The sequence below is a fragment of the Zophobas morio genome, unplaced genomic scaffold, assembly GCF_036711695.1.
Source record: "Zophobas morio isolate AGI-343-1 ecotype UQ-CSIRO unplaced genomic scaffold, CSIRO_AGI_Zmor_V1 ptg000017l, whole genome shotgun sequence".
NCBI classification, from domain to species: Eukaryota; Metazoa; Arthropoda; class Insecta; order Coleoptera; family Tenebrionidae; genus Zophobas; species Zophobas morio.
This window is the reverse complement of record NW_026972122.1, coordinates 11,482,925-11,506,538: the sequence shown is the minus strand read 5'-3', so window position 1 is coordinate 11,506,538 and position 23,614 is coordinate 11,482,925. Positions and strand designations below refer to the sequence as shown.

The 23,614-nt window shown below is 35.5% G+C and overlaps 2 protein-coding genes across 4 annotated transcripts in view; both read right to left on the bottom strand.

Annotated features, from left to right (window-relative positions):
- LOC135129922 (cytadherence high molecular weight protein 2-like) overlaps positions 1–23,614 on the bottom strand; it is a 52,099-nt gene that overhangs the window by 5,598 nt on the left and 22,887 nt on the right. The gene's annotated exons all lie outside the window — the stretch shown is intronic.
- On the bottom strand, positions 7,695–11,401 carry LOC135130032 (atlastin-like). Of its 3 annotated transcripts, none has more exons than XM_064057333.1 (11): positions 11,122–11,401; positions 10,786–10,983; positions 9,923–10,066; positions 9,714–9,869; positions 9,390–9,666; positions 9,153–9,337; positions 8,909–9,103; positions 8,601–8,810; positions 8,310–8,519; positions 7,963–8,172; positions 7,695–7,810 (listed from the first exon to the last, which is right to left on the bottom strand). In XM_064057333.1, exons 1-11 carry the CDS (start codon positions 11,182–11,184, stop codon positions 7,784–7,786), a joined length of 1,875 nt encoding a protein of 624 aa, XP_063913403.1. In that variant the 5' UTR covers positions 11,185–11,401; the 3' UTR covers positions 7,695–7,783. The 3 variants fall into 3 exon arrangements, with proteins under 3 accessions (XP_063913403.1, XP_063913404.1, XP_063913405.1); XM_064057334.1 differs by having other exon boundaries at positions 7,796–7,819; XM_064057335.1 differs by lacking the exons at positions 7,695–7,810; positions 7,963–8,172 and having other exon boundaries at positions 8,385–8,554.

Below are 23,614 nucleotides of genomic sequence, written 5' to 3'. Positions count from 1 at the left end.
ATAATTTTAAATTTGTTGTACTATTTACATCTTGCATCGAATGTTGCTGTTGGTCTCTTTTCTTTCGGACATTCCAGCAACATAGAAATCAGACGCAATTATAAATACACTAGTTTCTTTAGAGGACGCTTCTCGTAAACTATTTTTTTACGCTCAAGAGATTCTTTTATCAGCTTTTAGTTATCTTTAAATTAAAGTATCATCGTATGATTCCACTGTTCAAGGAAGCAACTTTTCGGTAACGGTGCCATGTGAAAATACGCGTCAACTCTTCGTTTTAATGCCTGAGCAATATCTAAGGGCAGTTATGTTCGTTAAATACAATTTTTTTATGATACTACTTTGATGTTGAAGAAACCTGTTTTACTGAAACGAAAATGTGTTGTTTGTTATGGAATAATTTTAAAAACCAATTATTTTGACAAATTAAAACTCACTACTCTTAATTCCTACATCTGAAAAGTATAGACAGTCGCAATTTGGTAATGGAAGGAAATTTTTCCCATCACAGAATGGTTACTTTTGTTTTTATGATTTTTTTTGCAAAATTTTATAAAATTTATCTTCGGATATCATCAGGTATTTTAGATTGTCACAAAACTAGAACTGCAACAAATATGGCTTCTGTTATAGAACTAATTTAATTTCTAATCTACTCAAAGTTTCTTCAACTACTTTGTTCTATATCTTTTGATATTTTGGAATTACATTTTTGTCTAATCCCTGAGAAAAATGTATCCTCTTTTTATTAAAAAGTTTCTTGGGAATTTTTTTATGACTCCCTGTGTGATTGGTTTCTAAGAGAATTCAAAAGCCAGTTTGTCGTCTCGACCTGTTCATTTTTGTATTTTTGTTGTTGATAATGATTAGGCGAGTTGTAACTGAAGTTATACGATTTTCAAGGTAATGATAAAAAACCATCCGGAATTTCCAAATCAGATAAAAATCATAATTAAACAATTCCTAATTTTAAAAAAGGTCAGATTATTTATTGATACATGATTAAACAACAATAGCGAAGATAAAAATATCTATTAAAAATTCTGTTCGCAAATTAAACAAATGTAGGGACTGCTTCATGTAATTTTTGATAATTTTAGAACTTCCCCACAGTATTTAAAAACTGTGATAATCAAGTCTTCTTATGTTCTTTCATCACGGACGTATCAAGAGGTACCATAGAAATAATATTATATGGAAGTAACTTTGAGAGAGACGCGCGTTGTCAACACTGTGGGACAGAGATAGGACTCTCTTGGTGGCAAAACATTGACACGAAACTGCAGAGCACTGTGTTTCTGGAGGTTTCTTTCGTACTGTCGCATGGTGTTTGAAGGTGTATTTTTGCACATTTACGTTTTTTAGACTCAAGTTACCTTATTTAAATGTCTACAGTCTTCTTAAGTTGTATTTTATTGGACTATTGGTTAAACATCATGAAATCGTGTTGTGCGTATAATTGAATAGAACGTGCAAAGAAAGCAATCCTGTTTCATTTCATAGGTAATAATCACATACACAGACGAAGGATTTCGTAAATAATTAAAAAATTGTTAGATTCCCTAAACATTCCGTGTTACGAAAAAAAAGGATTATTGCTACAAAAAGAGGGAATTTTATATCTATTGATTTATTATTGTTTTAGTTATTTGTACGTGGATTTAGAAAATAGATTTTAGTAGAAAATTCCACACAATTTAATATGTTTAATTTAATTAGGCACCCTGTCACTTTTATCGAAAGTTTAATTATTTTTATCCTAAAAATTTCAGAATTACCAATGAACATACACAACAAGATTAGTTAACTTGTAGAAGGTTATTGTACTAACTGAATTCGTAATATATTGTAGATTCTCTATTCATTTCATTTTATTAAAAGACTATCTCCACCACTTAACATGATTTTTGTTGTTTCACATTACACATAATTTTAATGTAAACTGTAAAAATATAGTTTTCATTAACAGACGTTTGTTATAATTGATTGTTTGAACAAATTCGTAAGAAAACGTATTAATTCCCGTTTAAAAGAAGCGTTTCTTGCCACCCAGCACGTGATACGTGGTCACCCGTTCTTTCCCCACTGATGCATAACCGCTCTACCTATTTCTTTCTTATGTTGATTACACTCACTCGCGTATGGAAACGTATACAAGGCTCCATCCACTCCTTTATTAGATCAATGAGAGGTACTTACTTCAAGGCAAAATAAATATTTTATATATTATGTTACATAACTTTAATCAATGCTGATGTCATAAGTAAAAATCGAGATCTAGATTACACAATTTACACCATAGGCTCTTGGATGCTATAATTGTTATATTATTAGGACAATGCATATCATTACTTGGTGTCTGTACCCGTAACGATAGAAGCCTTTCCTGAGTGGTAATCATTTCCGGGTTAGTGTTAGTTCTAAAAAAAAATAATAATTTGCGCCATAACAAGGGCAGTCTTGAACTCCACATACCCTTAAATCTATCTAATACTAGATGTAAGTGGGCTGAAATAAAAACAACTGCACAGAAACTTCTTCAAAGACCTAGCCGAAACACACATCAACAAGAAAACGTGATTGATTTGGGTCAAAAAATCAAGCTTGTGCCCCGAAACAAAAGAGCTTTTGTTTTTGTTTTCTGTAATTTCGTAGCACAAATTGATTACAAAGCTAGACCGCAATAATTATTAGCATTTTTTTCTGCGTCGTAAAAATTCTCCAACTATGGGCAACATACACCCAAAAAAAATTAAACTCAATACTCTGTGATCTAATGTGTAGTAAACGGTTTAATAATATGTAAGATAATATAACAAATTTCACAAATTAAAAAAGCTGTGAAATATTATTTTATGTCTCATGACTAGAATACGAAGATTATTCAGGATTATTATTATCCCTGTTTTTTCCTTTAACTATGAGTGTTCCAATTCCACGTGCACCTGCACCGAGTCCATCTCCCACAGCTTTACCGGCTCCTGACAGTAAACTACCCAACGCGGGGCTGCCTCTTATTCCACCAAAAACTCCCCCAGCTGCTCCTAAAATGTTTGAAGTCCATTTACCAATACCTTCAGAAACATCATTGACATGGCTCATTTCAATTTCAGTTTTGTTATTTTCATATATCTGGGAACATTCCTACAATTGCAATTTATTAAAATACTATAACATATACATTAAAAAAAATTACTTACTTCCGTCAAATATTCCCCAAATATGTTTCGCAATTCATCCTCGCAGTTCAACTTCTTTTTTTCAAATGTCACCACAATTCCCTGCATCTTTTCCTCGGCATCTGCTAAAGTTCTACATTTTTTAACAAGCGTGGAGTATTCAACTATCAGTTCATTGACATAGACGCAAGGTATGCGAAAATTACTATACACCTTATGAAGTGCCTGAAAATACAAGTGTCAAGACTATTTGTTATGAAATAAGTACATTCCGTATAATTTTATTTAACATAAATTCCCTTTATGTCCGACTGCATGATAACATAATCGTTATGGAAATATTTTGCGGTTGCGATTTGTTACATTGCGCTAGATTAGCTGAGCACTCATTTCAACTGCAGAATTTGCCAAAAGACTAACAGATGTCATACGGAAAATTACAAAATGACAAACCATTTTCCCCTGGGAGAATGACAAAAGAATTCTCTTTTTTAGACTAGGCGAACTAAAAAATATTTGTCTTGCTCTTTTACAATGTTAACTGTTGAAAGAGACTAATTTCGTACATCTACAGAACTCTGGTAGACCAAAAAGAAGGATAACTTTGAAAATGGAGCTCTTTTGTAATTATTCCATATAATAAAATAAACTTCCTAACATAGAGTAACTCAGATAAAAAATAATGGTGGGAAAATTGGTAATATCTGTACCTTCTTTTAAATTAATTGTACTTCGCAACATAGAGTATTTCCTTCATAGACTAGACAGTTCCAAAGTAGCGAGTTCAGTATTCAGAAAAGTCAATGTAGTATCTTCTGTTGTTTTTTGGATTTTCTGTTTGTAGCAACCAGTTTTAATATGCGGCGTAAACTTCTTCGTTTAAATCTCTTTACTTTATTGGGAGGAGTGTTTCTTTTGTTTCCCTGGTTATTACTGTTATTTCCTCCATTATTTTTCACAAATAAAGAACAATTTCACCATTTTCAATACAACTTGCGAAAACAGTTTTTCGAAATAAATAAAAATTTACACAAATTTGTCACTTTTGGCATCCTTATAGAATGACTAGGTGTTTAATTTTTTTTTGCATTTTACATTTTTATAAAAGATATAATTGCTGCAGTGGGACATAAAGCTTTGTATGTATAATTCGTACATAAACCGACTTTATTGACCCGCTTACTTTATGGACTGAGTCGCTGCACTCTCTCGTCTATTAAAATCGGCTCGTCAATTATGCCCTGGTTTTTTTAAATATATATTTATTACATAAATACCTATTCTTCAAATGTTCCAGATAAATTATGTAATTATTTACAGTGAAAAAACTTACTTCATTTAGGCGCTGCTTAAAATGATCTCTTAATTCAATATCGCAGTTCAAGTTCTCTTCTTCCACAGTCTTCAAAATTCTCTGCCTCTCTCCTTCGGCTTCCTCTAAAGTTCTACATCCTTTAACGCGTTCGGAGTATTCCTCTACTAGTTGATTTACATGGTTGAAAAGTATACGAAAATCGTTATACACTTTATCAAGTGGCTAAAAATATTTTCGTTATAGTCACTTTATACAAAAAAGTCAAAATTATTTCTTATGAAAGATTATAATTGAGTGTGCGTTTATGTTGAACATAAATTCCCTTTCTTCAAGTGTTCTAGATTAAATTAAATTAGATTTAACTTGCTAATTAAAAAAAGTTGTTGACTTTGATGAGGTCTATAACTGATTAAAGTTAATGTACTTATTTCTAAGACACTCTGTATAATTATTTACACTGAAAAAACTTACTGCATTTAGGCGCTTCTTAAAATGATCTCCTAATTCCTTCTCGCCGTTCAAGTTCTCTTCTTCAAATGTCACCAAAATTCTCTGCCTCTCTACGTCGGCTTCCTCTAAAGTTCTGTATTTTTTAACGCATTCCGAGTATTCGTTTATTAGTTGATTTACATGATTGGAATGTAGACAAAAATCATCATAAACCTTATCAAGAAGCTAAAAATACTTTTGTTGTGAAAGATTATATATTCTGTATACTTTGATGTTTAACTTAAATTCTTATTTTTTAAGTGTTTTAGATTAAACTATATAAGGTAACTGAACTCAATATGGTCTAGTACCCAATATGGCATATTGGCTGTTTCTCATATGTTTCAAACGAAATGTGCTAGATCAGGACTGGGATATATTCTGGAAAGTTTTTATACCATATAAAAGGAATCAGTAAAGTAGTACACCGTTTCGTTTAGTTATTTGTGATGTTGATTTGACGAGTCAGTATGCGCTCTATTTTATCCCGGCAAGTTTTCTCTGGATAGTTTTAATCTCAATTAAGTTATCAATTTCATATTTCTATAATTGTGTAGCCCCTTTTTTCCGCTTCTAAATGATGTGCATTAGTTGTACTTTCTTAACAGCTTTTCAGTTGGGATTACTGATAACATGTTCGCTTGTGATGTTTAATCAATATGGCCTAGATGGGTTGTTGGCCTGTTGGGTACATGCTGCAGTTCCCGTTTGATTTTTTTGTAAATAAGGTGATTTAAATTACTATGAAGAAAAAGCAAACTCACGAAAGAAACAAGAAAATTCTTTTTGCGAGATGTACCAAGAAGATATTGTAAAAGATATGAGATTATGCTCCATATGTAAGAAATATATACGTACACGAGGAGTGCGTGGGTCTCACTAAAAATGATAATAGTATATTAAAGAACGAGTTTCATAAGGCAAATATTGAGGCACGAATCCAAGTTTATAGAACGAGCGGCGAAGCCGCGAGTTATATAAAGGATGAGTGCCTCAATGGCCTTATGAACGAGTTATTTATACTATTTTTTCTACCGCACACGTTTTTTCCCAAAATTTAATTGAAATTTGCATTTTTTTTAATCTGGGGACTTTTGTCGTGGTTGGTGATGAGTTGGTCTGACACTAACCACGAAATATTTGAGGTTCGAATTTTCACAACAACAATTGTAATTCGAATCAATTCGAGTTTTTGTAATTTAAAATTGGTTAAAATGTCTTGCGAAGAAGTTACGCGTCCGGAAACGTGGGAAATTTTAAGTTTAGATTTGCCACTGACATTCACCTGACATTTCTCGTCACTGCTACCAATCTTACCGATCTAAATTACACCAGATCTATTAAAGAACGCCTTTCCGCTATTAACGAACTGCTGTGACGTCATTTGCGTACGTTAATAGCTCTATTAGAAAACCAAAAAACGTGGGCGGTAGAAAAAGATATTTTTATTTCTCCTTATTGTGTGCTTTTTTTTTCGATTTTTTAAAGTAGGCCATATTGGTATCTAGTACTCAATTTGGCCTAAAGACACACTTTAACTAAACCGGGTACTGTTGGGCTCTATAATTTTAAAAATGTCTGAAATTTGAAAATTATATACAAAAATGTAATCTCATTCAACTCCCACCATTCCATTTCAAGTTCTTACAAAAATTAAAAACATTGTCAAAATTTAGGTAGGCCATATAGGGTCCAGTTACCTTAATTATTTACCCCCAAAGTAACTTACTGCATTTAGACGTTGCTTAAAATGATTTCGTAATTCATTATCACAGTTTAAATTCTCTTCTTCAAATGTCTCCAAAATTTTCTTCTTCTCTTTCTGGGCTTGCTTTAAAGTTCTGCATTCTTCAACATGTTTTGAATATTCCTCTTTTAGTTGATTTGCATGGTTGAAAAGTATGCGAAAATCATTATATCCGTTATCAAGTGGCTAAAAATATTTTTGTTACAGTCGCTTTATGATTGTACAAGTGTATTCCGCATGTTTTTGTGTTTAAAAATAAACTCCCTTTCTTCAATTCCAGATTAAATTACATAATTATTTACAATGTAAAAACTTACTGTACTTAGGCGCTTCTTCAACTGATTTCGTAATTCCTTATCGCAGTTCAAGGTCTCTTCTTCAAATGTCACCAAAATTCTCTGAATCTTTCCCTGGACGTCCTCTAAAGTTCTACATTCTTTCACAAGGTTGAAGTACTTGTCTGTTAGTTGATTTACATGGTTGAAAAGTATGCGAAAATCATCGCATAACTTATCAAGCGACTAAAAATACGTCTGTTGCAGTCGCTTTATGCACAAGTGTCAAAATTATTTATTGTAAAAGAGCATACATTTCGCTGTTACGTTTAACAAAAATTCCCTTTCTTCAAGTGTTTCAGGTTAAATTATAATGGATCTTCAATTGAAAAATCACTCCGAGTAGGCGTTGAAATTCCATTTGACACAAACGGCATGTCTACTCTTCTTAACATCCGTTTGACATAAACGTAACATGTTATATGCTATTATGTTATAAGAATAGGCATATCACTAGTGTTGAATGAAATTCCAACGACTACTGTGAGTGATTTTCCAATTGAACATCCATTATAAATATTTACACTGAAAAAACTTACTGCTTTTAGGCGCTTCTTAAAATGATGTCGTAATTCTTTCTCACAGTTCAAATTCTCTTCCTCAGTCGTCACCAAAATTATCTGTATCTCTGCCTGGGCTTCCTCCAAAGTTCTAAATCCTTTAACGCGTTCGGAGTATTCCTCTATTAGTTGATTTACATGATCGAAAAGTATATGAATTACACATTATACACCTTATCAAGTTGCTAAAAATACTTTCGTTATAGTCATTTTAAATACAATTGTGAAAATTATTTTTTGTGAAAGGTTATGCTTTTATGTTTGAACTAAATTCTATTTTTTCAAGTTTTTCAAGATTATCTTATAGGTATAATTATTTATACTGACAAAAACTTACTACACTTAACCGTCGCTTGAAATTATCAAGTAGTTCCTTCCCACAATGTATGTCCTCGCCTTTTTCTTGAAATTCACCCAAAATTTCACTCATCACTTCCTGGGCTTGCTTTAAAGTTCGACATTTTTTGACAGCTTTTGTGTATTTCTCTATTAACTGATTCATGAGATCAAAAAGTGTGTAAAACTTCTTACACATTTTATCGAGCAGCTAAAAGCCAGTTTTGTATACAGATATTAAAATTATTTGTTAACGAATATTATACATTCCATCTACTTCTTATTTAAATTAAGTTTCCTTTTTTTAAATGTTAAAAATTAAATTATGTTATTATTTAAAAAACTTACTTTGGTTAACCGCTGCTTAAAACAGTCTCGCAATTGTTCGTTGCAATCCATGTTTTTGGTATTGTACAGAAATTTCTTCAGAATTGTCTCCTTTACTTTCGAGGTCTGCTTTAAAGTTATACATTCCTTAACGTGTTCTATGTATTCCATTTTTAATACAATCACATGGTCGAAAAGCATGAGAAAATCTGTATACACCTTATCAAGCAGCTAAAAGGAGTTTTATACACAGGTGTCAAAACTATCTGTAATGTAATTTATATACATAAATTATAAAATATTATAACTTACTCCTGTTAACTGTTGCTTAGGTACTTCTTGTGCCCCGTTTAGGTAGTTAAAACTTTTGAGCATTTTCAGGAATTTCTTCAAAATTCGATGCTTTATCTTTTCGGCCTGCTCTAAAGTTGAACATTCTTGTAGCTGCTCGATATATTCGTTTCCTAGTTCATCTTCATAGTCTAAAATTGTGTGAAACTCATTGAATAGTGCATCAAGCAGCTAAAAAGAAATTTTGATATCATTTTAAACATATCTCGAAACTATTTGTTGGGTTTTAACGCAGAAATTGGCTTGAAATTTTATTGAAAAATATTTACCTCTACAAGTTTTTGTTTAAAACTTCCTCGCAATTTTTTTGTGCCCAACTTCATCTCCCTTGCCTTTTCAAATTCTTTCAGAATTTTACTTTCCTCATTTTCAGCTTGTGTTCGATCTGTACAGCTGCCTAAACGCTTCTTGTATTCGTCTACCTTTCTATTCACGAGATATCGAAGAGAAATCTCAGCAGTTGCCTAAAAATACCCAATCACTATTGAAAAAGCACTGGTTTCAAACGTAAACCATGTAAATTGATTCAATGCATAACTTTTCATTTTCATTAATACATCTCCGGTAACCATCAATAAATCTAAATAGCTCCTCGACCGTAACGAATTTATTATTGATTTTTTTCGGTACCAAATTCTTAGAGGTTAAAAGTTTTTCAACAAAGGTTTTCACATGATTGCGAAATATTTTCCTAATATCTAAAAAATCGGTTCAGAAAAAATTTCTCCGACAAACGAAAACAAGAATTACCATTAAAATTGCCTTTAAATCCCTTTGTCTCAACTTGATTTCCAGGCTTTGGCATCAAAAAGCACTGGACTTTCTCAAAATTATCTTTAATAGTTTTTTGTATTACACTTAGGTTGGATTGTTGATGTGCTTTGAAGGTAGAAGTTAATAATTCCTTGCCGCCCTCAAAACCAAAATCATATTCTTCAAAATTTACCCAATCTCGAACCAGAATGTACAAATCTTGGAAAGGTTTCTTTTCGTTGTCGCTAAACATCGCTCCATATCCCGCAAATAACTAAAAATAAATAAATAAATTCGCGCAAGAAAAAATAAACGCTTTACTTGTAGAACTCCAAGCTGCTCTAAATCAAGTTTATTCTGGATGTTGTAAATGTGAACTGAGCTAATTAATGCACTAAGGGCAAAAATCTTAGTGCACTCAGCGTAAGAGGTTTGATGATCAGACGTTCCTTGAGTATCCATCAAAATTATAGCGATCTAAAACATAGAACCACATATTCTTTTTTGTTAACCATAATGAAGGATTCTACTTTTTCGCCTTCTTTTGTTTTCGTTAAAAATATTTCGGGATATATAAGTATACCATCTGTAACTCTCTGCGCACTTTTTTCCCATAAAAATCCACGAGTCAGGGTGTCGTTAACATCCATCCATTCTCCTTGTACACTTTGGCACTGAGAAATATACAAATTCAAGAAAAGCACTAGATGTAAAAAAATCCACAATTTAATTTTTTAATAGACAAAACAATACGATAGTAAGATAGACGCTTTTGAGGTAAACATCAAGTGGTTGCAAAATTAGTTGAATTCCAACATTGATTCAGAAGATTTTTGATCGTACCACTTTAATTTCACTGGATCATAGAAAATTGCTCTAACGACTTTACACAGAATTTCTCGCGCTCCTGAAGTACATTCTAACAAACACAATTTCTTCGAAAACTAAGTTATTTAGTTCATATTTTTTTTAAGTCGTCCTGTATAAGCAATTTAAAAATTTGGCTCATGAAACCAACCCAAACACAACTTCACAAATATGTGATTTTATAAAATGTAAATAGCATATAGCATGCAAAATTTTGAAATAACGTTATTAAATCATTGGTGGCTATGATTAGACAAATTTCGACTACATTACACGATATTCCTAAAATACATATAAAAATTTGACAACAATCGGTTGGGTAGTTTCGGAGATTATCTATCTAATAATACAGACAACAAAAGACAGACATCAGACAGAAACGAGAGACTTATTTCAAGAAAGATCGAGAAAATATGAAAGTAACTGTTCGCCAAACGGACTCTCATACAATACTACTTTAATTAAACCCGAAAAACAAAAATTAGAAAATATTTTTAAAAGGTGTTTTAATGAAACAATACTTCACCTTCTTCTTAAGACAATGCAGAAAGAAATTGAGAAGAAAAGATTTGCCGGTTCTGTAGCTTCCATTGACTGAAATGACGCAAACTTTGTAATCCTTGAACTTATCGCTTTTTAGTAACTGCAGTTGATCTTCGTAAAGTATCATTTTTCCAGTCTTTGTATCGATTTTGAATATTCGGATGGCATCTTGTTGATTACTCTGAAAAAATCCAAAAAATCGTGCTGTGTTGATTTTGTAAAGATCTGATAGAGCTGTTTTAATTGGACGATTGTAATCAAAGATAATATATCTACGTAATCTTTATACTTCTATTATACGATATCTCTCAATACTTACTTTTTTTGGAACGATGGACACACTTTTAAATGAACACTTTATAGTACCTGAACTTGAAGCCATTCTGAAGCACTTTATTTAGATTTGCTCATTAAATGTAGTTACTGCAAGAAATGCAGTACATGAGAACAATCTGACTTTAATTTTAAATTTGTTTCATTGTTTACAACTCGCACCGAATACTGGCTGCTGGTGTCTTTTCTTTCGCGCATTTCCACAACAAGGAAATCGGGCGCAGTTATGTATACACTGGTTTCTTTAGAGAAGGCATCTCGTGAACTATTTTTTTACGCTCGAGAATTCATTTTATCAGTTTTTGTTATCTTTAATAGTTATTTATGTACCAAGTCAGTAAAGTGATTCTTTATCTTTTTTATGAGATTATGAGCCGAGTGAGCAAAGCGAGCGAGGCGAGTAACAGGCGAGTTCGATGAAAATCCTTTACTGACTTGGTGCATACAAATTTGTATCGCCAACCTTTAAAATTGATAATTAAAAATAATGGAAATATTATGACTTACTACATTTTATTATAACAAAGTAAGCAGATAATAATAATGAACACAAAAGAAATCTAAGACTTTCATCTTGTGAAAGAGTTTTAGACTTTTTTGGAATATAATTTCTTCTTTTTGTGTTAAAAAAACCGTAAGTTTCTTGTATTTACTAATGTCGACATTTTTTGGTGAAAGGGTTGCTTCCACCTGTAACGAAGCGAATTTTCGCGGGCCGGAAACCGTGACGCGCACCGCGAGAGCCGGGGATAAAGCCGCGATCGCCGCGCCGCCGCGGCGGAAGAGGATTCTTACCTGAAGTCTTCATGAGAGAAGTGCTGTGCTTGAGGTGTGAGTTTTTTGGAAGTGTGAAGTTTCTAACTGCAGTTCGACCCTTCGACCTCCGTAAGTAGCTTTTGGGTCGTCTGCCCGTTTTTGTACCGGCTTTGGAATCGCCGCCCCCGAGCGTAAAACCGTATCACCGTCACCGGTTTTTTTTTTGTGATCGCCGCCACAAGTCGAAACCGTCGTGCACGCGTCGTTACGGCCACCGCGCTCCGCTCCCGGGTCGCCGTACCGTCCTCGCGCGATTTCCAGCATCAAGGTCGCTGCCCCCAAGTCCAGGAGGAACCCGTCCTGAAGGAAGTCGCCGCCCAGGAGGATTGACCGTGCCGGACGTTTAATTCTTTTTGTTTAAATTTGTTGAAGTTAATTAAGACTTAGCCGTAAGATTATGATTTTAGCCGTGTAGCTGGTGGCAGGGAATAAACCCTATTTATTGTTTAAATCCTTGCCATTTTATTTTTATTCTTGTGTTTTCGCGGGCGCTCACTTCATGATATCCGTGTCTCCGAGCGACCGCCGCTCCTGACCGAAGGCGCCACCCCCGGCGGCGTGAAGGTCGCCGCATAAGCTAGGTCGGCCAGACGTGTTTGTTATATCAGCGACACTAGTGGGCCCTAAGCTTGGCACCCAGGTACGCCGCCACCACACGTTATCGGCGAGATTCCGGACCGTCACTGTTCGTCCCAACCGGAATTTCGTCGCACACCATGAAATAATACGATCAAATTGAAGAAGGAGAGCATTTTTTAGATAAATCGGAAAAAATACGCCAGTAAAACGTTTTCACTGTACAGGGTGTTTTTGAAATACGTTACCAAAAATTAATGAAGGTCTTTGGCATCCTTAAGGAATCGAATTGAGTAAGTCTCAATTTTTTTAATGATGAAAAAAATCACCTCTAACCACCTGCTTAGAACACCACTGATGAAAATATCCACGTAAATTGATTGCATTTAATTTGAATACAAACCTAGCAACGAATTTAAAATTATTTTGAATCAAAATGCCGTCGTCTTCGTTGATTCATTATTAGTAGTGAATCAACGAAGACTACGCAAAATGCATAGTAAGTAAAAGTAAAGTCAGGTTTAACAAGCCGAAAATCCTTGGATTTTGAAAAGTAATCTTGCCTTTTAAATTAAGATTGAATAATTACAGCAGCGAGTAGTGAAACGAAAACGATTTATTTTTTATAGAAATTGCTCAAAATGCCGACCATCATTCGCAATGCATGCCCGAGCTCGACGAACTAATGATTCTTGCGCTCTTCATATCATGTCTGGATTTACTCTGATAGTAGCCGCAACATCATGAATCCTATTTGTCAATTCTTCAGTGGAATTAATAGGTGCCGCATAGACTAATTGCTTCATATGTCCCCATAAAAAATAATCACAACAGTTTAGATCTGGTGACCTAGAAGGCTACTGTACTACTGGACCGTTTCTTCCTATCCATTTTCTTGGAAATGTTTGATTTAACCATTCCCGCACGTCATGTGTATAGTGGGCAGGGGCTCCATCATGTAAATACCACATATTCCTCCGGCTAGCTAAAGGTACATCCCTAAAATATTTTCCAACGTATTGTTCAAAAGATTAAGATATGCAGCGTCAGTTAACCGTGGAGGTAAAACATATGGACCTATCAAATGATGTTCTACCATACCTGCCCACACGTTGATTTACGCTAAATCGTTGTTGAAAATGACCCATGATTTTCATGAGGGTTTTCATCACATCAAACGTTGTGTTATGATCATTTAATAACCCGTCTCTCGTAAATGTTGTTTCATCCGTCGACAGCAAGTTTCCAATAAACTGTTGACCTTCATCATTTTTTTGTAATAACCACTCACAGAACCTAATCCGACGAGGTAAATCTGCTTCTTTGAAAGCTTGTACTCGTTGCAAATGATACGGATGGAGTCCTTGCTCTCTTAATGTACGCCAAACGACAAATGGGGAAACACCAACTCTGTAGGACAGCCTTCTGACACTGATACTTGGGTTTTCTTCTACCATATTTAAGATCTCAGGTTCAGCAGCTAATGTCCTTCTAGTTCTCTGTCGGCCACGATTTGTCATTTGGGGACGATATTCACCGTTGTCGCTAAGATGCTGAACGGTAGCGGTAAATGTGTGATGATCGGGCACAATTCGTCCACGAAAATGTGTCCCTATAAAGACGTTATGCTTCACGAGCGTTTCCAAAGGCCCTTCCATACAGTAGGACCCATAGAAATAATATTATATGTCCGGTAAGCGGTCCAGAAAATTAAGTCTGGAACGGCTTACCGGAAATCTCGATTGCGGGCCCAGAAAACTCTCGCAGCAGCGTTCTGGATCTATCGAAAGGCACACATAGGTTTAAATAGAGGGAACGAAAGAGCATCTAGTTAGTTGAGTCAAGAGCGTCCAATGAAATTCACCGGAATAATGTTTGTACATAATCGCTGCAATAGTTATTAGTCGTGTAATGCGAATTATTAGGAAATATATTGTTGAGTTTTACGATACCGATTTTACTCGGCCGCGCAACATGACACTGGTGTCAGAAGTGAGATTTGAAATTAATAACTGGTTTTACGACGACTTCCGGTCAGATTGAACAAGAATTCTGAGGAATTTGTGCCTGTCGAGACGAGAGCTCAAACTGCGAAAATGGAGGAAAAGATCATGGCCATGCTTGCAGAAATGGGCGCAAGAATGAAAAAAATGGGCGCAAACATGGAAGAAATGAACCAAAAAATGGATGCAAGAAGCTAACAAATGAACGCGAAAATGGAAAAAATGGACGAGAAAATGGAAGCAAGAAAAAAGAAATGTATACAAGATCACGTGGAGAGTAAAATGAAGAAATTTGAACACATAATGAAAAATGCAGCAACCACTGGTTCATATATAGAGAAAGAAGAAAACAACATGACAGGGAAGCTGCTAGAAAAATTGTTGGAACAAATAGATGGCCTTTTTCGACGACTGAAGAATGATGTATCTCGTAAGCAAAGCATGGAATACTATAGGGATGGGCGCCAGGCACATCTCAAACGTGACTGTCGTGCTCGCTTACCAGCTCCAAGAAAAAGCACACAACAGATATCTCAACGAGATGTAAAAAGAGCCAGTACTCTGGGGAATGGGTTCACTGGTGAGAATAATGCCGCCCGCGAAGTGAAAATAAGAAGTTTCACCAGAGGTAGTGGTTCAACTATACCGGGGAAGATTTATGAAAATCCACCAGCAATCACCATCGATACTGGTGCTGAGGTATCAATTGTACGTCAAGGACTCGTGAGAGCTGAATATGTAGAACCTCAGTTAAGAATAAGACATAGGGCTCTCGTGGCTAGCATGGAAGATGACTTCATTTTGGGAATGGATTTGATTAGCCGGCATGGATTGACAATTGATGCAGTGAAGGAAGTCCTACCTCTTGAAAATGAAGAGTTCAAGCTGAATCACCGTTGTATTAAAGCGAAGCCTGCAAGATTGATCGCTTATCAGAACTGCAAACACTGCGATAAAGTTGAGCAGCCGAAAGCACAGTTCAACCACAGGAAGAAAGCAGTCGTGGAAGATGATGAATGAACTACAGCTCGGTGTAGAAAGGACCAGGACGAAGACAGGGATATTGGGCCGCTCCTCAGATGGAAAGAAGACGGGATGGACCGGCCTGGTAGGTCGGAAATAACAGACGAGTCATCCTGCTTCAAGGCGTTATGAGCTCAGTGGGACTCCCATCGTGTCGAGAATGAATTGTTTAAGCGAGCTTGGGAGAGTCCAGATGGGAAACATACCATCATGCAGTTGGTGGTTCCGGCCATTACAACCAAGGAAGTACTTCGAAAAATAACCAACGTTGGTTCTGGTGCTCATTTTGGAATCAACAAGACGCTTTCCAAAATTAGGGAGAGTCTCTACTGGGTCCATTACCGGCAAGACGTCGAGAGCTGGTGCAAGAATTGTAGGACCTGTGCAGCGGTTAAAAGACCTAAGAGGGCCGATGCAACCACAAAACGTCGGCCCGCCTTTTGAAAGAACTGCAGGAGAAGTAGCGGATCCACTCCCAATACCCGAAGAAAGGAACAAGGACACGAAGAAGGTCAAAGGTTCCGGGGATGGCTTACAGAAGAAGCTGTCGAGCGTTTAAAAAATGCTGCGCACCAACAGGATAGAACGACGACTGGTAGAATGAAGAGACGTTATGACCTTCGGGACAACTTAATAGGGTTCCAGGCGGGAGATTTGGTTTGGCTTTATAACCCCCGAAGAAGGAATGGTTGTTGCCCGAAGTTGTCGTTAGACTGGGAAGGTCCTTATACTGTTGTGACGAGGATCAACGATGTCGTCTACAGGACTCGACGACGGCCGAAGAGAAAAATGAAGATTATTCACTTACGCTGCCTCATGAAGTACAACAGCAGCGTCGTTGACGTTTCTGATCGGGACGATCAGAACTAAGGAGGGGGCAGTGTTACGAAATACACCCGTGCGACGCCTATGGGCGTCGAGAACTTTCTGGTCGTACCCACGGCGTTGGTAGGTGAGTCATCATTGCTAACGGTGTCGACGCGGCGGTCCACAAAGGCACGCATAGGTTTAAATAGAGGGAACAGAAGAGGATTTAGTTAGTTGAGTCAAGAACGTCCAGTGAAATTCTCCGGAATAATGTTTGTACATAATCGCTGCAATAGTTAGTCGTGTAATTCGAGTTATTAGGAAATATATTGTTAGATTAATGAGATTAATGACTCGTTTTCGACGGCTTCCTGTCAGATTGGACAAGAATTCTAAGGAATTTATGTCTGTCGAGACGAGAGCTCAAGCTGCGAAAAAAAGCTAGTGTGTAATAAACGGTTTAATATAAGAAACAAGATAATAATAATAATAATAATATAACAAGTTTCACAAATCAAAAAAGCTGCGTAATATTATTTTATGTCTTATGGCTAGAATACGAAGATTATTCAGGATTATTATTATTATTAGTGTTTTACTGTTTACTACGAGTGTTCCAATTCCACGTGCAGCTGCACTGAGTGCATCTCCCCCAAATTGACTGGTTGCTGACAGTAGAATACCCAACTTGTGGTTGTTTGTTATTACGCCATAAGCTTGCCCAACTACTCCTAAAATATGTGAACTCCATTTACCAATCTTTGCAGCAACGTGTTTGACATGCCTCATTTCAATTTCAGTTTTGTTATTTTTATACAGAGAGTTCATTAATGATCGAGAACCACGTGACCAGTTAATTATTTGTAACTAATAAATCGATTGGCATTATTGATTAATGATAAATTATTTTTACTAAATTGTTATTGTTTATCTGCCATTAGTGTCATTTACGATCAGTAGCGTCCTTGTAGTAATAATTCCCATTCTCGTTCTGTTTTTAGTGTTTTCTAATTGTTTACTTACATACAAATCAGTTCTTTTCAGAACTAACCACTTGAAATTAACAACTTTGTGGTACGTAATCAAATTTGGTAAAATTTTACAAAACGCAGGCACTGTTCGATTTCACAAAAACTGTTTGCACAAAACTCTTCTAGAGCACCCCCTGATCACGTTCCTCACCTTCAAATGTTGTGCCACAAAAAATTGTTAAATTTTGCATTCCTGCACTCTTTAATATCAGCCGTTGCTAATATAACCTAACTTTTTACAGTCACCAACGCGTGGATGCGCGGAAGGGTAATGTCTGATTTTTAATAGACACACGGGTTCTTCGCGCCCACAGACTATCCCCTCGCGCCATACACCCCATCACAAACATACTCTTTAACGTGGAACTTCTTGCTCCGTGATCATTTAGTTGTTGGAATTGGTGCCAGTTAAATTGCGTGTGTAGTGTATGGCCTATATCGGCCGCAACTATAGGGTGCCAACACTGAATATGTTTTTCCAGGGGCGGCTGGTGCCGGGGGGCACAAGAGCACGTGCCCCCCCAAAATTACAACGTCTACAAACACACTGGACATAGCAAAATAGTAATTTTCAATATTTAAAAAATTATCCGGAAATTTGTGTCATAATTATCAAAACTAATTTTTTTATCTCGCTCCACTTGTATAAAATGTATCAAAACTTACTTCCACTTGCATCTAAAGATGTGCCTTGGATATATGATATGTTATTTCTGATGAAATGCTGATAAAAGCCGAGCACAGAGACCGAATGGACCGAATCATGACCGATTTAGATGTTTTGTTTACACCGGTGCAATGGAAAGTACACGTCGTGGCCGCTTGATATGCGCCTGATACAACTGGCTTGTGAGCCCATTGTGATCGTGCTCTGGAGGATTGGGTTACTACTGCGGGTTTTAATTTTCCTTCTGCGCGAACACGTATGATAAATATTCTTGGATAATCTTCTCGGTAATACAGACATTCGGAAACAACTACACACCGCTTATATTAATAATATTCGGGCACATAACGCAAGGGTCGACAAAAATGGCCATATATTACGCCGATTGATAATGTACATAAAATTTTGTGGAGTGTTTGAATTTGCTTTACGTGGACATGACGAAAGTAGGGAATCACAAAATCCAGATATATTTCGAGGTCTGATTGATTTTATGGCTGAATTCGACTTTATCAAATCATTTGAAAGAAGCAACGGTTTTTAAAGGAACGCCTAAAACAGTCCAAAATGAACTTTTAGATGCCATGAACACCGAAGGCGAAAAGGTATGTGGAGAAATCCTTTTTTATTGTTATTGAACGTATTTTTGTATTTATTTCCGTCACACAATTTCGTCTATTAATTGGTAATGACAACCTGTTTTATTTCTTCATATTTAACTCATCAATCAAATTGTGTCCCCCCATTTCAAAATGTCACCAGCCGCCACTGTGTTTTTCTGACACAAGGTGTCATTTATACACATCTGAAGGTTAGAAACGTGTTCAGGGGGTGCTGCAGAAGAGTTCTGTGGAAACGGTTTGTGCGAAAGCGAATGGTGCGTTGTGTGAAGTTTCACACCAAATGTCTATATAAAATTAAGTACGTTTACTTTGACATTTTCAGGAAAACTTGTTGTTTAACAATGGTTTTCACACCCGAACAGGATGCTTTCATTCTGATGGCTCACTTTCGAAGTGGAACCCGAAACCCAGACGGAACCTGGGGGTCGATTCTCGAACTCGTTCGCAAAGATGCGAATACGAATAGATGCGCATGCCAAGATGCTATTCGAAACGAAAATCCGTCTTCTTGAACGAGATCCAATGCGAATAGCAACTCGATGCGCATACGAACGCCTCTGTTCGAGTGGCGATATGGCAACAGCGGCAAAATACAGAGGAAATTTAAATGCAATGGTTGGCAGAACTCACGCGGTGTCGGTTTGAATCTAAGAAGGACTGTTTTAATCTGTTGCCTCCAAATTTATTAAGCAGCAAAACACGTATTAACAGGATTGGCTCGATTTAAATTATTGCTTTAAAGTATTATTGTTTTTTTTTAAGTTTTCTTTACAGTTTGGAATAAGCAATGCATATTACGGCCTTTTTAATGCAAATTTATATCAAAATAAGTTGAACTTTAACTAAAATACAATATTTCCAACAAAATGGAACGATAATTCTTTTAAATTGTATTTTAAAGATTATAGGAGTACATATTATAAATAACACTATCGATTCCTTTTTTGCAATGTAAATTACAATAAATTCTCTTTATTGTTCAAAACTAAGAAGTACGACTCAAGGATGACATTAAGTCGGATACTTACTATTTTAATCAGGATTTTAATTCCAAATAATTGACAGACTAAAAAAACATAAAAAAATCGTGATTAAAAAAAATGTTGATTTTATGATTTTATGCAACCCTACGTATTTAATACAAATTCTTGTGATTTTTTTACAATGATGCAGATACAAACTTAATAATGTTTATTTTTGAGTGGGACCACCGCAGCCAGCAGGTATTTGCATATTAATACCTTTATTGCTGCGTGTACTCTCCTAGTTTATAGAAAATTCTTAGCGTTTGGTTACCCGATATTTATTCAGGTATATTTATGCATACCATTACAACCGTTTTGTACAGTAAATGATCTTTGAGAATTCATTTTAGTTTTTATTTTTGAAACAACTGCACGTATATTTGAAATGTTCCCAGTGGCTAGCCAGAGTCACCTAAAAATTATTGTTACAACCATAATAAGAACGTGTTAGTGTATTATTAGAAATTACCCAAAATATCGCAATAGTCCGTTGTTTCTTCATACATATGTAGCTATTATGTGTACTACACAGAAATCGGCTGTTTCAATTTAAAATTTTTAAATTTGCATCACAAATGTCAAAATTGTAAATGAAATTATAAAATTCCCACAATCAAATTGATACATTACAATTTGTGTATTTTTGGAATGGTAACCCTTTCTATTAATGTATATTAACAGATACATCATATTAAAGATATTATATTGAGTTACAACAAAACGACCAAAACCAAACAGAGTTTTAGGTTAGCTTTCACCACTCGCAAACCAAAATGCGATCGCATCTACCCACTCGTAACTTGACGTTCGTATACGCTCGAACATTTGCGTATACGAACGTGTGCGCGCGCTTCGAGAATACCGAATCTTCAAAACCGTTCGGAAGTTGGCCACTTGCGTATGCGGAACTTATTCGAACGAGTTCGAGAATCGACCCCCTGGTCTTATTCACTGCAGTCGTGTATTGACCAATTTACGGAAGCCTTTCCAGATGCCAATGTTGGGTATCAAACATTTGCAAATCATAAGGGGGTCCTTGTTCATCGTTTTGAGACTAAAAATTGTATTTGCAAAGGAAAGACAACTGGCAGAAAAACTGTTTTGACTGAAGAAGTTACAGAAGACATCCAGCATCGGTTAGAACAAAGTCGAAATAAATATATACGAAAATTATCAGCACAGACAGGTAAAGATTGGTTGTCAGATTTTTTATTTTTTAAAGGCTTTAATATTTTCATAAGAATTAAAGAGATTTTATGATACAGTTTAAAAGTTAAATTGTTGCAGGTCTTTCAGTCGGAAGTTGCCATAAAGCACTACATAAAGTTCTGCACATGCACCCGTATAAAGTTTCAGTTGTCCATGAATTACTTCCACCGGATTTTGAGCGAAGAATAAATTATTGCCAATGGTTTAATAATAATTTAAATGATGATGCCTTATTAGACTTAACATTTTTCACCAGTGGCGTAACTACCGGTGTTCCATGTGTTCGCTGGAACACGGGCCCGCTTCTTCAAAAGGCCCGGTCCGGTCACATGAACTTTTTTTTTATTGGATTTTTTATATTATTGCTCAAATTAGATCCCGAAATAAAAAATTCGAAAATGTGCGATAATCCCAGGATCTATCGTTCATTGCTATTTACTATTTTTTCGCTGCAAAGGGCTGGACCTCTGGCGGCATCTCAATATCATAGACTCAATAAACTCGGTTTTAGCCACCGGCACCGGCGGCCGAACTGCAGCAGCACTAAAATGTTTCTAATAAACCTGTCGCAGTGTCGCAGTGGCATTGTGGCAAATCTAACAACCCATGTAGTAAATTACCAATCTTTATCCAATAAAAGTATGACTAATTTATGACGCAGGATGACAAAATACTTAAATTTTGTCCTCAGATCTTCAGTGAAACTTTATGCTGTAATAAGGCGTGAAAAAAATTCAGTTTCAGTTGTGTTTTATGAAAACTTTCGTATTTTCAAAACTATTCTACTTTTGTACTTGTGGTGCATTTTTGGTATAATAAAATATATCTGATGTATGTTACAACTAATTTTTTAACTAGAAAAAAACTGGACTGGGAAATTATTACAGAATGACCTACCTGCACTAGTTCCACTGAAATTATCACAGCATGTTTCATTTTTCTTACAATACCTCTTTCGGTGGCTTCACCGGAAAGATTTTTTTCGAAAATAAAAATGACTAAAAATTTTTTAAGAAACACAATGGGCCAATGCAGATTATCTTCACTGAATCTCTCAATTAAAAATCAAATTGCCAGAAGTTTAATGTGTTAAATCTTGTACGTATTGTGCCCATTGTAAAGCAAGATGAAAACAATTTTGAGATAAAAAAAAATGGGCATTATTATTTCTAATATGTATATATCTTAATTATATAGTGCATCTTTTTTAAAAGTGGCCATAGGGATTTCCATGTTAAATTTTAGATCCCATGTTAACTATTGTTAGTGCGAAAACCCAGAAATGATTTTTTCGGTTCTGCTTTAATTTATACTACCACTTTTTGCAGTAAATTATTAATTTGTGCTTTAAACTGAAATTTCCTTTTTGATGTCCGCGATCGAGAAAACCTGTGTTTATAAATCTATGTAACATTTTTGAATTGTGCTCTTCCCGGGTGTAGGATGATGTGGATATGCTTTAATGTATCCATCAGTGAGCATTTCCACTTTTTCTTTAATTGTGTACTGCAGCATATTGACAAATTTCGGTCGCTAAAAACCAGTAATCGAACGAGTAATCAAATTCTAGAAAGGTCAGGTAAATGTCTGTTTTACATGGCTGCCTACAATATTACAGATAAAAATACCCAAATATTTTAATTTTTTTAAAGAAATATCCTTTAATTTAAAGCGTAACCTTTAACAAAATCGACAAAAGATGACCCAAATTACATTCAGTAAAAATTTCAACTCTGAATCTTTACTCAAACATAAGTGAGTTAACACGGGGTATAAAATATAACATGGGAATCCCTATGCCCGCTTTTAAAAAAGATGCACTGTATGTATTCAGGTAGTTATTGTATTTTGTTTTTTTAATTCAGCGTTTCAGGTAAAATGATTTAAAAAAAACGTAAGCCCTAATTGCATTCTACTCATACTTTACTCATTATATACGTATTTTTAAATATTTTTATTTCGCTGTTCATTAAGGGCCCCACAGTGTTGTAGAACACAGGCCCACAGTTTGATTGTTACGCCACTGTTTTTCACTGATGAGGCATGGTTTCATTTGAGTGGATACGTGAATAGTTAAAATTATAGAACGTGGGCTACTGAGAATCCTCATATTTTTGTAGAAACTAGTTTGCATCCAATAAAAGTTGGAGTTTGGGTAGCCATTTCAAGAAGAAGAATTATAGGACCGATTTTTTTTCATGATACGGTGAATGCTGACAGATATCGCACTAATATTCTACAACCCTTTTTCGAACAACTGCATGATGACGAATGCCAGTATGGTTACTTTCAGCAAGACGGAGTGACGGCACATACAGCAGGAAGCACACTTCGTTTCTTGCAGGAAGTTTATGACGATCGAATTATAAGTCAAGGACTGTGGCCCCCAAGATCGCCAGATCTCACCGCGCCGGATTTTTTTTGTTTGGTCATTTGAAGAACAATGTTTTCAAAAATAGGTTGCATACCATTGATGAGCTACAACAAGCAATAACCCATGAAATTGAAAATATAACTCCTTACACTCTTCAACGAGCATTTGATAATATGAAAAGAAAAGTTAATATGTGTATTGCTAACGAAGGAAATCATTTTCAACATTTATTGTAAATACCTAAATAAAAACAATTTATGAAATGCTTTATTTTTTTATTCTTAACTCCTTTGTGACGCCAATGAATTTAGGGACATTAATCTGC